Source organism: Osmia bicornis, chromosome 3 (assembly GCF_907164935.1).
Source record: "Osmia bicornis bicornis chromosome 3, iOsmBic2.1, whole genome shotgun sequence".
In the NCBI taxonomy this organism is placed as follows: domain Eukaryota; kingdom Metazoa; phylum Arthropoda; class Insecta; order Hymenoptera; family Megachilidae; genus Osmia; species Osmia bicornis.
Genome location: NC_060218.1, coordinates 5449203 through 5464939, shown reverse-complemented (window position 1 = coordinate 5464939; position 15737 = coordinate 5449203). Strand labels below are relative to the sequence as shown.

Genomic DNA, 15737 nt, shown 5'->3' with positions numbered 1-15737 from the left:
AATTTAATAGAGGAAAATATACCAGTAGAATTACCCAGAACTACTTGGGTATTTCAAATTTATGATCTTTGCAAATATTTAAATATTTAATAATATTATAAAATAACAAACTGAAGTATTACATTAAAAAAAATTTTTAAAATGAATTATTGTATTAAAAATTTATAATATCTGTAATGATTCTTTCTATTATATGTCTGACTATATCTGACTTATTCTACTGTGGCGCTGGACGTGTTAACCCTTTCTTCTCTGAGGAGACATACACGTCTTATTATTAATGAATATTGCTGTCACATTCTGGCACTTTGAACCACATATGTGCATTGTTATTTAGGCAATAAAACAGGAGAGAAGAAAATCCAAATGGAAAATACCCTTAGCAATGGAAAGGGTTAAGTGATGCTCGATGGCAGAAAAATGATGTTTGCTGAATGGTTCAATTTGTGAGTCCAATTTCAGGAGAATCTCAAGCATTCCATTTTCCAGAAGCTCGAAGTGCAAGAATCGAAATTAGTTGTAAACTTGAACTTACGATTGAAATGTCAAGAAATAAGTGCATGATGCAGCGTCTGAAACTCAGGTCACGCAGCCTCTACACATCCCTCGGGAAGCATGCTTTCTTATATAGTAACAGGAACAGCGAGCTAATGCTGTCGTAATTTTCACTAAATTTTTAGAAAAGGAGGAGCCAGAAGGTATTTCCTGGAAATTTATAGAGGCAGTGAGATATAATAAAAAATACAATTTTCTTCATAAAATAAAAATTATAATTTATTAATTAAAGTCTATTTAAAATAATTAAAGTTAAATAATTTTACTTGATTATTTTTTAAATAATAAAATAACCTTGTATCGTTCAACACTTTGAGGACGAAGAAGGCAATTATTTCAAATTACCTTCGTTTCTTTAATTAACCTGCCTTTTGTGTTAATGAACGATTTAAATGGTGTAATAACGAGAACTCGTAATGAATTTGTGCCACGGTGTTCCACTGAAATTTTAGATTTTCAAATTTTTATATTCTATAGTTTTTACTGTTAATTAGACGAGTATGAATTTCCCGAAAGATTATGTTTCATATTACAATTAATTAAGCTATAATTAATAAAATAGTCCAAATTCTAAATATTCCAATGATCTAGTAATATTAAATGTTTAAATATATTGGATATCATATCGCTATTTGTTATTGCAATTCTTCATTTCATTTATATTTGAAAAATGAATGAAAACTTTTGCACACACCTAATAATTTCCACCAATATTGCACGATATAAGTTGTTAGTAACTTTCAAAGTAAATAGGCAAGTTTTCAACGAAATAACGAAGAAATTTCAGGAAAGTTTTTCTTGCCATGCGATTTTGTCGAGTTTCTGTCATCCATTCGGTGGATCCCAGGTGGTTAGAATCGAAAGCTCGTTAATGCTAATTAGTTGAATTTCTCGTAATTAAAAATCAGTGTGTTCTTGTTTGAGACAGGCGGGTTAGAAATGAAACCGTTTGATTTTGAACTCTATTTTCATTTCAAGCGCTTCGACACGGCTGTCGCCGCTTGCCGTTAATCCGAATGTTTAGGCTAAGGGATTATCCCTATCTCGAGCGCGATACCAACTCTGCCGGCTTCTGTTTCCATGCACGCATTTATTTTCATAAACATAGGAGCCTGCTCCTGTCGAGGTCGGAAACGGCCTCAGTTCGACACCAGCGTCGATCCTAGCTGGGCTATACCGTTGATAATTGGCATGCTTCATCTTCTATGCATCGGTTCATCCAATAAATGATTAATCACTCGTGTCTCCAGCTGTCATCGAATCATTCTCATCTGATTCCACAAGGTAACTCAAACGAAGTTAAATCGTAAATTGAAAAATGGCACACTGTAATAATACTTACACTAAGTAACATAAGTGAATCGAAATAAACCATTTTCGTATCCGAGCTCGACCAATGAAATTGCGTTCACGCGTTGCACAGTGCAGCGGCTACCATTTGCGAGCGTGCTGATCGTTTTGCGATACTGTCCCCCTATCAAATTTACACAACATTGACAGTAACGTTAATACGAGGTAACCGTGTTCGCGAACTTAGTTTATAATCAGTGCTGCTGGTTCAACGTTAAAAGCGCATTATGTTTGCCTTGATTCCGTGTAACTTTGCAATGAAAGCCGACGTAGACTTAAGAACACCGACGCTACGCCGCACGAAACTTCGTTTCAACTTTAGTTTTCAGAAGAAGAGTTACCATCTTCAGATAAACTGAACGCGATAAGCATCTGAAAACGTAGCCTGATATTAATATTAATTACCCTTTTGTCCTTCGTGCTTTATTCATTGTAGCTCCTTTTCAATATTAATGAATTAGTAATACGTTGATTAATAGACTTTAATGAGGAAGGATTAGTAATACAATATGCTTCTATTCTTCATTTGCAATTTTTTTGTTCAATTGAATTCATTGCACTGATTATTGATAATCACAATTAAGTATTCTAATTTTACTTTAAAATACATTAATTTTAATTATTATTTTAATTATTAAACAATTAATCTTCTGTTCTTAAAATGAAGTTCTTAAATAAAGTGACGAAGTTTCATTGATAAGTAAATTAAAAATTCATAGAATCTAAAATTTAATTATAATTATTGCTCTTTTGTCCAAGGATTGACTTATAAATTCATTTTTCCAATTTGAATAATTGATCATTCAATTATTTAACAATGGGCAAATTGAGAAGGGATGCTCTATATATAGAATATCTTGCATTTGGTCATTTATTATATCCAAGGAACGTTTCTCAAGGAAGCAACGACAGAATTAGAGTTCTGGATCAATAGCCGCGAATACAAAAGTAGGTTTCGCGGAGGACAATTTTAGATCCGTGGACGCGGAAATCAGTATTAATTCGAAGGTTTCGAAATGCAGGGAACAAGTACATTTGCAACGTTCATGTTGCAAATTTTATGAAGTAGCCGGAGATCTCGTGCCACTAACCGGAAACCCGGCAGACTAAATTCTGTCAAGAGAACGAATTAACCAGCAGCCAGATTATACGAGCAATCACGAATCGTCCTTGCAAAATTAACCTGAGAAGTTGCCTGCCTGCTCGGAGTTTAGGTTCCGCGCAACCTCGGATCCGGTTACAAATTTACACTTCCGACTGTCAGTCTAAGAATGCGTTTCACCCTTTGGGATATTTTAAGGACCAACGATTTCTTGTCAATCTATTTGATTGACAAATCAATGTCCTGAACGATAATTTCATGAAGTAATTAAAAAAAGAAATTCCGTCGATTTTTCAAATGTCACATAATGAAGATACAGTGAGTAATTAGAACAGTAATTAAAACAGTAATACAGTTATTGTACTATTTCAATTTTGCGCTTTTTTTATAGTCTGAGAAATTCAGTAGTATAGATATATAAAAGAGTCTCCAAGACTAGCATTGAAAATTAATTGAAAATTATTTATTAAAAACAAGAATAATAATTTTTGAGATTAAAAATGTCATGAGATGCTAATTAACAGAAATATGTTGTACATATGACTGGTGTAAAAATACACAGCATAAACAAATATTAAAATATGTGTAAATATTAAATCGTTTCATAAGTAATGCAACTTTAATACATTATAAATGTTATCATACTCTGTGGATTAAAGGAAAATAAATTGAAAATAACCCTCAGTTCGGATGAAAATATCTGCTTTAATTTCAAACATCAAAGTTGAAACTTTTTAATACCTTAAATGCCTTCCCTAATTAGCCTGCATATATTTTTAACAGCAACCGTAACGCTAATTCCCTTTTACGAATTTGTACAGCGCACGGTAATAAATGAGCTTCGTTAAAGTGTAATTCAACAATTTTTTTTAAAACCCCAAACGTAACTCGAGGATAGTTCTAATTTTGAATTCTTTTGTTAAAATTCAAAGAGAGAAGTTTAACAATTTTTATATAATAATTTTGAAAGTGTTGATAAATAATTTTTTTAATTATCAATTTTATTTACAAATTAAATTATGAAATATCAAAAATTAATCTAAGTTAAAAATTAAATATTTAAAAATCAATCTAGATTAAATATGAAAATTAATCTAAATTAAAAATTAAATAAAATATCGAATGATATCACTAATTCCAAAACAATAAGAGATAAGAGAGAGATCAATTTAAAGGCAGAAGATTGTCACTAATCTCACGTATAGCTTATTTTAACCGAAGTTGCTTCAAGGATTACGGTAATCTTATCCGTGAAATTCCCGTTTAATCTCTCCCCGTGTATAGTAAATACTTTCAGACAGTACAGCTTACTCCAATGAAACCCGATTGGATTTGAACGTTGATGGTCTCAATACGATCCATCGTCAAGATAATTAAAGACTTTAAACGAACCTCATCAAGACTCGAAGTAAGATCAAACAATCGTCTAACATCGGAAACTATACGAATTAAAGGGTGTATTTTATCTACCCCCGAGTGACCCTTAACCCTTACCTTGTCCTCTGATTGCTACATTGGAACAGTTGTCCGGCAAACAGCCGCTTAACATGAATGGAGAGTTTCTATAGGTAGTACGTCGGCTTATTGGAAATGCCCCGACCGTATCCTAAGTGGTGTAATCAAGAGCTTGTAGATCTCAAGGGTACTCTTGTGGCACTCTCTTAGAGAGACACTGTGAGAACCAAGATTGAAAACCTTAACTGTGATGACACTCGATTCGCAAAAATAGAAAACCATTCGTCGAGATAGGAATAATTCATAGGAAGAATGGTTCTAGGAAATCTGTGTGACTTTTCACTCAGAGAAGTATTTTTGCTTATCCTTAAGTTTCTATGGAAAAACAAACACTTGGGATTTGGAAAGTTTCTCAATTTTATTTGTCAAGAGAATTTCTTCAGATCTTGATAAAATTTTGGCTGAACTTTACTTTGGAACAGGCAAAATTGTTGTTCTTTTTAAATATATTCTAATAATATAACAGTTTTAACTTTAAGAATTTATGTTTAGAAGTTGGGTGTAGAGTTTAGCGCTTTAGCCCACTTTTGGGGTTATGACGCCATATTAGTTTCTACCCATAATTCCTCCAATGAGCGAAGTCGATATAGATATGCTTTGCACGTGTTAGATTAAGTTAGGTTAGTTTATTGCACCAATGAGATTATAGATAGAAATCAATATGGCGTCGAACTAACCTCAATAACTTTTGAGCAAATGGATTCCTAGAGTTAAAACTTGTATTTTTGACTCTTTCTTTGTCGCATATTTTTTAAGCATAAATAAAAGTCAATAATTTTGTGTGCTTCAAAGTAAAGTTGAAACAAAATCTCAATTATCATTATAAATTACAATAGTAATCTTTACTGTTAACAAAAAACTTTCTTTGGAAACTTTCTAAATTTTATTTTTAGCAGAATCTCGCAAGATCTTGATAAGATGCTATCCTTATAAGTTAGAATAGCAATTTTTATTTCTTAATTCAAAATTGTATAGAAGTATACATGAATTAATTTTCATTTGGTTAATGTTTCTATGTCGAAATGATATTTGACGTGAGTTTTATCTCTGACAAAATTTCCATGCGGAATAATTCAAGTCAGATGATCGGTGTATAGAGGAGGATCATAATTAAACACGTGACAACGACACACGATGCTGCAATCACGATTACGCGAATGTCCGGCGTTGACTTTTGCCGATAAACCCGTCCTCGTCACAAAGCGCCACCCATTAGCGTAAATCCAGATTTAATAGGCTGAGGGAACAATAATGAGTACACGTTGGATTGCCGTTACGTTAAGGGATGCATTATTCATGCTTCTATGATAACATAGAAAATCCATTAGCAAATCGGTAATGATTCAATGATCACGAAATTATCTCACTTCATAGAAAATATTTTTCTTTAATATCTATTTCAATTAAATTTCAATTTGTAATTATGTACAGAGATCAGGGTCAAATTAAGATCTTTGGGACCCTGAGCTATCAAACATTCTGAACTCCCCTTGGGTAACTAACTTAGTCTAAAAATTCAAATTTATCTTAACTAAAATTAAATAACGTTTAATTGTAAATGGAAGGCTTATAACGAGGCTCCCTACAAAATGGAGCTCTATAATTAGATATAAAAAACTAATTACACCTGATAAATGAACAACCAGTAATTTCTTAAACCAAATGGGTCTATTGGTTTTCTATGGGTCGATCTTTTAATTTCCCGCACATTGTGATTCTTTGATATATTGTTCTCGCACCTTTAATCGATTTCCATCGAGACGGATGTTCTTCGAATCGATGTGGGTAGGAAGCTTGTAGAGAAAGAAATATCTACGTGAAACAGATTAAAGGTGCACCGACTTGCAATTTTTACTCGATTTCATATCTGGGCCACGGTCTTTGACGTTTAAAGAAATAATCACGGCAGATGTAATGGAATGGTAGGATCAGTGCTGCAAAATAACCTCGTGCTTAGGGCACCAGGAAAAATAGAGAGACATCAGAAAAATTTTCTAAATTTAAAATTTTTTATGTACGTGAATTTGTTTCATATTTTATTTAAAAAAAAAGATTTTTTGATAATTTTAGATTTACAATTTAACTGATTGAAAACTGGCTAACTTTTGTTAAAAATAGGCATTAAAATCTTCGAAGTACTTAGGGTTTTTAAGAATCTTAATCCAGCATTGGATAGGATAGCATGTTTCTCTGCTTCTCTTTAAACAATTTCGTTATGCATTTAATAATATTCGATTCCTTTGTACTCGTGCACTGTTGAAAGCAATTAAGAAATCGTCTTCGAGGAGTTCTGGGGAATGAATTCAATATTACAGACAAAAGGAACAGTTTATAATAATCTCTCGATACTACATTAAAAATTAATAAATGTGCTGCTTCTTCACGATTTTATGTCACATAAATTAGATTGACAGGGTAACAATTGTATTATAAAATTCTAAAAATAAAATGCCTTAAATCTTACTGAAACTTTAATATTAAATATTTATTAAACTATTGATTATCTGTCTTCAAAATTCTATAGTATAACGAGATTTGTAACAATTTCATTTTTCAATTACAATCTTTGGACTTTCCTTTCAGTGCCGGATTAAGGGAAAGTCTAAGGAGACTAAGGGAGACTCCTTCTAAGCCTTACATTTATTATGTAAAAAAATATTGAATAATTAAATTTCATTTCATTCGTTTTAGAATAAATTTCAATTTTTAACTAAGTTTAGCAACACAGGAGGGGTTGATGGCTCTGGAGCCCCAGAAGTCTTAATTCGGTCCTGTTTCCCCTTGACACCTTGCATAAGTAATATGACCTACAATTTCTTTTTTAATTATTCTATCATATTAAATACATATCATTCACCAATGACCCCCTTAACATTCATCACATCTGAAAATTGAAAATCCACAAATCAATGCACAATCAATGCGATTCGTTCCGTAATTAATAAATAATCGAAGGTATAATTAATTAAGGGTTTTATGAAAATTCTACTGTTCCATTCCAGTCGGCACTGAAAGGGTTGGGTGCTAAGCCGAGGAATGGAGGGAACGTGGCAGTGGGAGCAGCGAAAGCACTGCCATATCATTCTGCTCAACCTTTCGTCGCACGTAAAGGAAAACCCGGAACAGGCTGCAGGTGAGTCCTTCGATATCAGCAGATTTTTTGCTCGACCTACCCTCCTCACGGTTATCTCTCGGTTGAACTCACTGGAAGGAGAAAAGAACGATTCTCAAAAGAGAGTCCCGTTTTAGCGACAAGGACGATTATACCTTTTTATATCTTCGTCGAACCCCGTTAACGTTGTACCGTGGCCGGTGCGCGTTCACAGAACGTTTGAAAAAGAGACCCTTTGCCGGCACTCGAACTACAGAACGAATAGGAATATCCGGTGTTCGCTCGAAAAACCACTTTACCGTCACGAGATCTTCCTTTGCGTGACCGCTTACAATTTTCTTCTTTGTTCCATCGTTATAAGTAATATTCAATTATTGTTATCTCGTGTCGAGAGAAATTCTGTCTTGTTTTATCAGTATTATTGAATTTATCGCAGCTAATGATAAGAGAATTTATCAAGTGCATGAACGGTGCATTCGAAAGGTACCACCAATAAATTATTTTTGTTGATAATATCCTAAATCTAAGTAGATTTCACAAAATATTAAAGAGATTACTATATTGCAATCATTTTCTGTCCTTTATTTAACCCTTAAACAGCGGAGCTTAGGTCAATGGTGAAAAAAAATAAATTCTCCATACTGAAATTCAATCTTTTTTTTTTTATTTAATTCAAACAGAAAATTAGAATTTCCACGTTTGATAGATGGATGATATTGGTTAAGGGTTAATTTTCTGACTTATAAATTAATGACAGAGGGGAATAAATTTTTCAGATGAAAGGAAGAGGTTTCAAGAAGACAGCCTGAAGAAGAGGAGTCGCGTGCCGGGTCTGTAGCGCTCGGTAAAGAGAAAAAGGGCCCCCCGAGCATCGTCTGTGAGAAAAAGGGGTCGTAATGGGCCCGGCACACCAAATGGTACCCCACTGAGCGATGCAAGTAGTTAGGGCCGGGGCCCTGCTAGTGAGCATGTGGCTCACTAGAGAATGAAGAAGCAAAACGTCCGGACCATATCGTTGATCGTCTTCACGTTCACCTACCTCCTCGTCGGCGCTGCAATCTTCGACGTTCTCGAGTCCGAGACGGAGAAACGACGCAAGGAAGCATTGGACGGTACATTTTCTCTCGATGAAACTTCAAACATCATGAGAATCTAGGAGATTCTTCTGCCGCTCTGTTTATTCAATTTGTTTGACATTGCTAGAAGCTTTAATAATACCTCTGTTTCGATGTTTTAAAACAATACAACAATAATGCCAGTGATTTGATTTATAAAGTTAAACAAATGGTGCAGAGGTTTCAAATGTTTACTTACCAAACAAAGTAGATGCTCTGAAACATTATGATAAATTGATGATTCGAACAGGAAGGTTGGATTTTCCAGTTGGAAAATTGATCTCGATAATTTTAGAATGAAATTTTTGATTTATTGAAGATTTGATTACTTTATTAATTAATTTTGTTGGTCATGGTAATTAGCATCGAGAAAACTTCAGTTGCAAAAATATGAATGTTTTTCAGTTATTATTATTCAGAAATCCATAGTTCCATTTTTCAATTTCAATTTTCCTCTTGCTGTCTTACAAAATTATTATAATATTAATGCAGGTTTCATTTTTTTAATTCAAACTTTAAATTAACGTTACCTAGGTGATCTAGTTTAGAATAACTTCCATAACATTTAACATATTGACTCTTTGAATTGATACGAAAAGTCACTGAAATAAGTAGAATCGTCCGAGTCTAGATCCTGGAGATATCTGAGCAATGTTTCTAAATCTTCTTAGTTCTTTCTTGTTTAAACGAAAGGATACGATCACGAAGATTTTGCCACTTTCAGGCACTAAGCTAGGATCAGTTCAGGCGGAAACAAGTTGTACGGCTTGAGGTGTAATTTTGTTAAAGGTATCGATTTCCTGTCGCCTCACAGGTGAAACTTTGAATTGCTTCTTTTTCGTTTATGTCAAGTTTTCCGCTTCGAGTCTCACGTGTACCGATTACAGGTACATTTCTGATATTTCCAAAATTATCTTTGCAGCCACAGTAGAAATAAATATTTTTGCTAAAATATATGAATTTAAAATGTATTAAAAATTAATTTTTTAATTCAATACTTTAGCCTTCGATTTTGAATGAGTATAGAAAATCTTCTCCTTTTTTGATTTATTAATTATTCGACTAATTACATTTATAATATCGGTCATCATCAACCCTTAAACATATTTGGCAGTAGAAGATGTATGGATTAATTGGTTTGAACGTTGCTTTGTTAACAGCCATTGAAAAGATGGTTATACGCAAGTACAATATTAGCGAGGACGACTTCAAGATCATGGAAACAGTGGTGCTGAAGACGGAACCTCATAAAGCCGGTCAACAGTGGAAATTCGCCGGAGCGTTTTACTATGCAACCACGGTCCTCACCACTATTGGTACGTTCCGGATGAATTATTTCCCTGAATTTAATTCACCCATCGAAAATTGCCATCACAATATCCAAAAAAAAAAAAAAAACATTTCAGAATTCCTAGTGAAATAATAATTATTTTTCCTGTTTTAATCACGAATGTACAATGGAAACGAATTGTTAAATGGTTCTTATACTACAGTTACAATGTAATTTATAGGTTACGGACATTCAACGCCAAACACCATAAGCGGTAAGCTGTTCACGATGTTCTACGCGATCGTCGGTATCCCGTTAGGACTCGTAATGTTCCAGAGCATAGGAGAGCGTTTGAATAAATTCTCATCCGTCGTAATACGGAACGTAAAGAAGCTTCTTAACTGTAAGGATGTCCAGGTAAAACTATAAACTCCATATAAATTATACTTTAAATGCTATGAATGTCGGAGAACCAAGCTCGTTGCATTTACATTCTAAAGTTACCAGTCAAAGTTATTCTTTACAGTTGAATTTCAGATAAAGCTTTTCGAAAATTCAAGGCAGGATTAGAACAGTAGAACGTGTATGAAATTTACAGAATACAAAAATTGTTTTGAATAAAATATCTGGAATTTGGTTACAGAGTAGCGCGTCTGACTATATACTGACCTATTTCACTTATTTTTTAACTTACGAATTATTTCATGTTAGATCAATCATTCTCTTCTTTTCGATGTTAGAAATTTTGTTTTGGACGAAATTAGGGGGAGTTTAAGTCATCACTTTGCTGGTTTCGAATTTGTTTAAAAAATATAGTGGGCTCTCGTTATATTGCCACTTGAGCGATTTTACTTCTACTTCTTTCACTATTATAACTTATGAAAATGATCCATTTTTCTCTAAATGAGAGCTTGATAGCTTGACAAATTTTCTGCTGCTACAGTGCTGTCTGCGGCAATATAGCGAGAGTCTACTGTACAGATCCTTGAATTTTCCAATTTTCATCCTATTTGTATGAATTTTTTTCCATTTTAATTTAGTCTTTTTCTGTATAGAAAATTTTAATAAAAAATCCAGAATTTTTCCAATATATTTGACAATAAATAATCGTGAAAATCGTGTAATTTCCAGGCCTCAGAAATAAATCTAATCTGCGTGGTGACGACCTTATCTTGCTTAACAATTGCGGGAGGCGCAGCAGCGTTTTCTAGATACGAAGGATGGTCGTATTTCGATTCCATCTACTATTGCTTCATCACACTGACGACCATCGGTTTCGGCGACATGGTCGCGTTGCAAAAGGACAACGCACTCGACAACAAGCCCGAATACGTGATGTTCGCTCTGATATTCATCCTGTTCGGTTTGGCTATCGTCGCTGCCTCCCTCAATTTATTGGTGCTGAGATTTGTCACAATGAACACCGAGGACGAAAGGCGAGACGAGGCTGAAGCTCTTCAGGTAAGGAATCTCGCTGCTACCAGCCAAGTATTGATCTTTAGAAAAATATTTTTGGCATAGATATGGGTTACCATGAAATTTTAATCGATCGATAAATGATCGTTTGGAAAATATATTTCTGATGGAATCGGATTTCTTTATTTTTAACGCGTCCGTTTAACCGATGTTCTTTTTATGAAATTCGCGAATATAGTTTCTACCTGAAATATGATAAGGATGAAAATAAAGCTAGAATTATTTTCATCTTTTTGGTCGCATTTTTAAATTCTCTATATTTGTGATTGTAGGATTATGAATCAAGTATGTCAAAAATAATCGATATTTATATATTTTGCAATTCTCGTTTTACCATCAGTAATTTACTATCAGAATTATCAAAATCTTCAATTTTATTCCTGAATATAATTACTATTAAATTCATCAAAATCTTCAAGTTTGTTCCTCGCTACAATTACTGCAAAAATTATCAGAATCTTCAATTTTGCTCTTCGCTACAATTACTATCAAAATCCTTCTTCAACAATACAAAAAAAACATGTCATCCCAACTACTAAAAACTCCACGGTGAAGCAACAAACACCGCGTCACACGTGACGTTGCGATCGTAAAGGGTTAACGCGCCCCGGGTGCTCGTGTCCCCAGCCTCGTATCCCGCAATCAATACAAGAAAAGTATCCAACGAGTCCCTCTACCCGAACCAGAGAGCGATGATGAGCAAAAAGAAATAAAAAAAAAAAAAAAAAAAAAGAAAACCCAGCAACATCCTCTTAACAGTTCCTGTAGTATCGCGATCGTACGCGGCGAGTAGCAGCATAACGATTCGAAACAAAAAAGGAAATTGTTATGACGCAGGCTGCGCAAGGAGCGGTGCGCCTGGAGGGCGACGTGATAACGGCGAACGGCTCGATATTATCGGGCCAAGTAGGCAACCACGGTGACACGATATCGTTGGACGACGAGACGTCGGTCTGCAGCTGCCGCTGCAGCGGATTCCAGAAGAAACGACGGAGACCACGGTTCACGGTCCGTCGCTCGCCCGGTAAGATCTCGCACCTGCTGCCGATGCAGCAGCTGCCAACGTTGAATATGCGCAGTGACCTACGCCCGCCCCCGTTGACGCCGTTGCTGCAACTGCCGCCGTTGCATCAACATCGCGCCAGCATCTGACGATCGTCGACCGCAGTCGGAACTCTGCTGATACAACAACAACTGCCGCGACGGGTGTCCATCTGAGGCTCCTTTGTTTCAGATGTAGAGACAAACTGATTGATTATGATGAGACTTGAAAGAGAGAGCTTTTTGTCGGCGAACGCTTCAACGAATTTAACCCTCTGTACGCTCTCAGGGACGGATTCAGAAGCACCCCTTCGAGGGGTGTGAAATTATATACATTTTTATTTTCACGTACGATTTGAAATTTCAATCGATTGATTAATTTGGTGTTAAAAATGAGACGATTATAAATAATTTAATTTATTTTGTTAGAAAAATAGAAATATGGAAATTGAAATAGTGGGGAAAGTAGTTTTATTTTGCAATGTAAATTAATTTCTTTTTGAGATTTATAATAGTAAGTCTTTGAAAAGGGTGATTGCACCCCTCTGGATTCGCCCCTGGCGATTCACCGCCTCCACTTCCAGCGACCGCAGTTAACCGTGCCGTAAATTATCCGTGGATTCTACATATGGGAACTGTAAATCTAGCCGGTTTTCGTTTCTATTTATCTGAATTAGAGTTTTTGTAGACTGTAGATCGGAGGGTGAAGGTAGTTGAATGATAAATGAGGAAATTGTAAATTCGTGGTGATTAACCCTCTGATAGCAGGTGCTCGGTCATTTAGGGCCGAGATTTAAAAGGGTATCCTCATTTCCAAATTAAGGAAAGTGTTGTTTTAGACATTTTTTTGGTACATGATTATAGAAAGATTTTTTGAAGTTTTAGAAGAAGATTGATAGTAGCGTTATTGAGATAAAATATTAAACAAATCAAATTAAATTTTTTTGGTAAGAAAAATATCCTCGTGATTATTGTTTTTTTGTAAAAATAAAAAATGGTACGGTTATAGCGGAACGTCGCAAAGGTGACAAGATTCAACTTAAACGCCCTACAATTTGATAGAAATCATCAGTACCAAAAAATATGTGATCACCAAGTGATAGATTGAATCGAAGATAAATGCCATTTTCAAGAAATAATTTCGAAAACAGTAATAGTCTAAGCTAAGCGTATTCCAAAAAGGACGGAATCCAAGTGCTTCCGATTATTTCTACTCGTTCTTACAATATTTTCGACAAATCACATCCCCTTCACTTGACACCATGACATCCCTCAAAAACGGTACAATCTTCCATTTTCATTATTTTGATATAAGAAAATCATGAAATCTTGTCACTGATGCGATCAAGCGGTGAACTGATTCTCAGAAGCAGATGTTATGCATGTACAAAGGAAAAGAAAGGGTGTGCGAGTGATCATGTGTTCCGTAGCCAAGAAGCATTAATAAAAAAAAGCACGAGAGAGAGGGAGAGAAAGAGAGTGAAAAACACAGAGAAATACTATATATATGTGCAGAGTATCTCAAGAATGGTTGTATCTCATGAAGAATGTAGATTCTACGTGTTAAAACGAATGGAAAAGTACTTTACCATTTTGTAATCTGATGCTTTGTTTCCAAGATATAAGCGATTAAAAATTAGACGCTGGACGCACCCCGGAAGTCGAGGTTTCCATTCTTAATTTCTTAAATTTCATAACCTATACTGAAGATTGCAAAAATTTATTAAAATTTTTTTAGTCGTTTTAATATGGAAAATGTGGTGCTTGAAATTTGGTTAATTGACTTCCGGTGGGCCATGAGCGCCCCGGAAATTGAAGATTCAATTTTTAATTATAGCTGAAAATTGGCAAACAATAAAAGGGTTTTCAATTTATCAGAACATGAAAAATTTTCAGTTAAATTAAAAATTAGGTATTTGACTTCCGGTCTACCGCGAGCACCCCGGAAGTTGAACCTCTAATTTTCAATCGCTTGTATCTTGAAAACGAAACTTTCGATCGCAAAATGACAAAGGACTTTTCGACTCATTTTAACACAAAGAATCTCCAGTTTTTTCATGATTTACAATTCTGAGATACTTCGTATATAAAACCAGAGCGAAATCTGCGTTCACACTGCTAAGAAAGAGAGAGAAATATATATATATATAAATATAAATGAAAATATATATAAATATATATACACACCAAAAGACATATACACAAGATGAACACGACTTTTTTCATTAAGAAAGCATTTTACAATTTGTATATATGAACTATAGATATATTACACGTACGAGAAAAATCTAGGTGTACGGAATTAAGGCGTTTCGATCTTAACGATGTGTATAATAATACATAACTTGCGAGATAACATTATACTATTATTATTATTATTATTATTAATTAATTACGTGAGTGCGCGGGTACATGACAAATCCCATTCTCGATTTTCCATTTACTACCGTTTAATTAAATAAATCCAGATCGTTTGAGAGATCGTGGCCGTAACTACCGTAGAATTCTAGCTACCGTAGAACTCGTCACGCACGAATGCTCGATCAGGAAGATTAAATTTAAACCAAAAAAAAAAAAAAATTAATATATATATATATATATATATACACGTATAAATATATATATACACACCACACAAGCATATATGTAACGGAGATAACCAATTCCAAAGAAAAGAAACCGTAGATCACGAGAAATTCAATTATCGTCCCATGATCTTCTTGGTTACAGTTACCTACGAAAAGTCAATCCATCGAGACACGAAGAAGCACGTAATTTCCGAATAGATTAACGCGTCATACTATAGTCGAACACGAGCGGAACAATTCTCTTGCCTTTTATCGACAAGTAGAACGTATTCGAGTATTTTTAAGACGTACACTGGATTGCACACACGAACACACTGAAACGACAGGCGTAGAGTAAGTAGTACAACTTTAATTTGCCCGGCCGGCCTTAACTGAGAATTTCAATACGGTCGATGAAATTAAAGCCAACGTGACAAATTGTTTCTTTTATTCAATTTGTTTTCTTCTGAATTTTCGTTTGTTGCATCGGGTCATTTTCGATACGTGCTTTTAGGCAAGTTGAAACATCAAAATTATAAGCTTTAGAGATCGATAATAGTAAACTTTTGAAAAATATTATTGGTTGCTACCTAGAAAATTTCAAAGCTACAAGTTTCTTGTTAAAAATATTATA

General features: G+C 34.5%; 1 protein-coding gene across 2 annotated transcripts in view; it reads left to right on the top strand.

Annotated features, from left to right (window-relative positions):
- LOC114871503 (two pore potassium channel protein sup-9) overlaps nt 1-15140 on the top strand; it is a 102448-nt gene extending 87308 nt beyond the window's left edge. The window contains exons 1-7 of one of the 2 annotated variants that reach the window (XM_046285070.1): nt 1715-1839; nt 7525-7655; nt 8411-8746; nt 9910-10065; nt 10261-10436; nt 11151-11480; nt 12333-15140. In XM_046285070.1, the coding sequence (XP_046141026.1) occupies nt 8620-8746; nt 9910-10065; nt 10261-10436; nt 11151-11480; nt 12333-12647 (1104 nt within the window). In that variant the 5' untranslated portion in view covers nt 1715-1839; nt 7525-7655; nt 8411-8619 and the 3' untranslated portion in view covers nt 12648-15140. Of the gene's footprint in view, nt 1-1714; nt 1840-7524; nt 7656-8410; nt 8747-9909; nt 10066-10260; nt 10437-11150; nt 11481-12332 lie in introns of those variants that run through there. The other variant, XM_029177476.2, reaches the window with a different exon arrangement.
- The last annotated feature ends 597 nt before the right edge of the window (nt 15141-15737 follow it).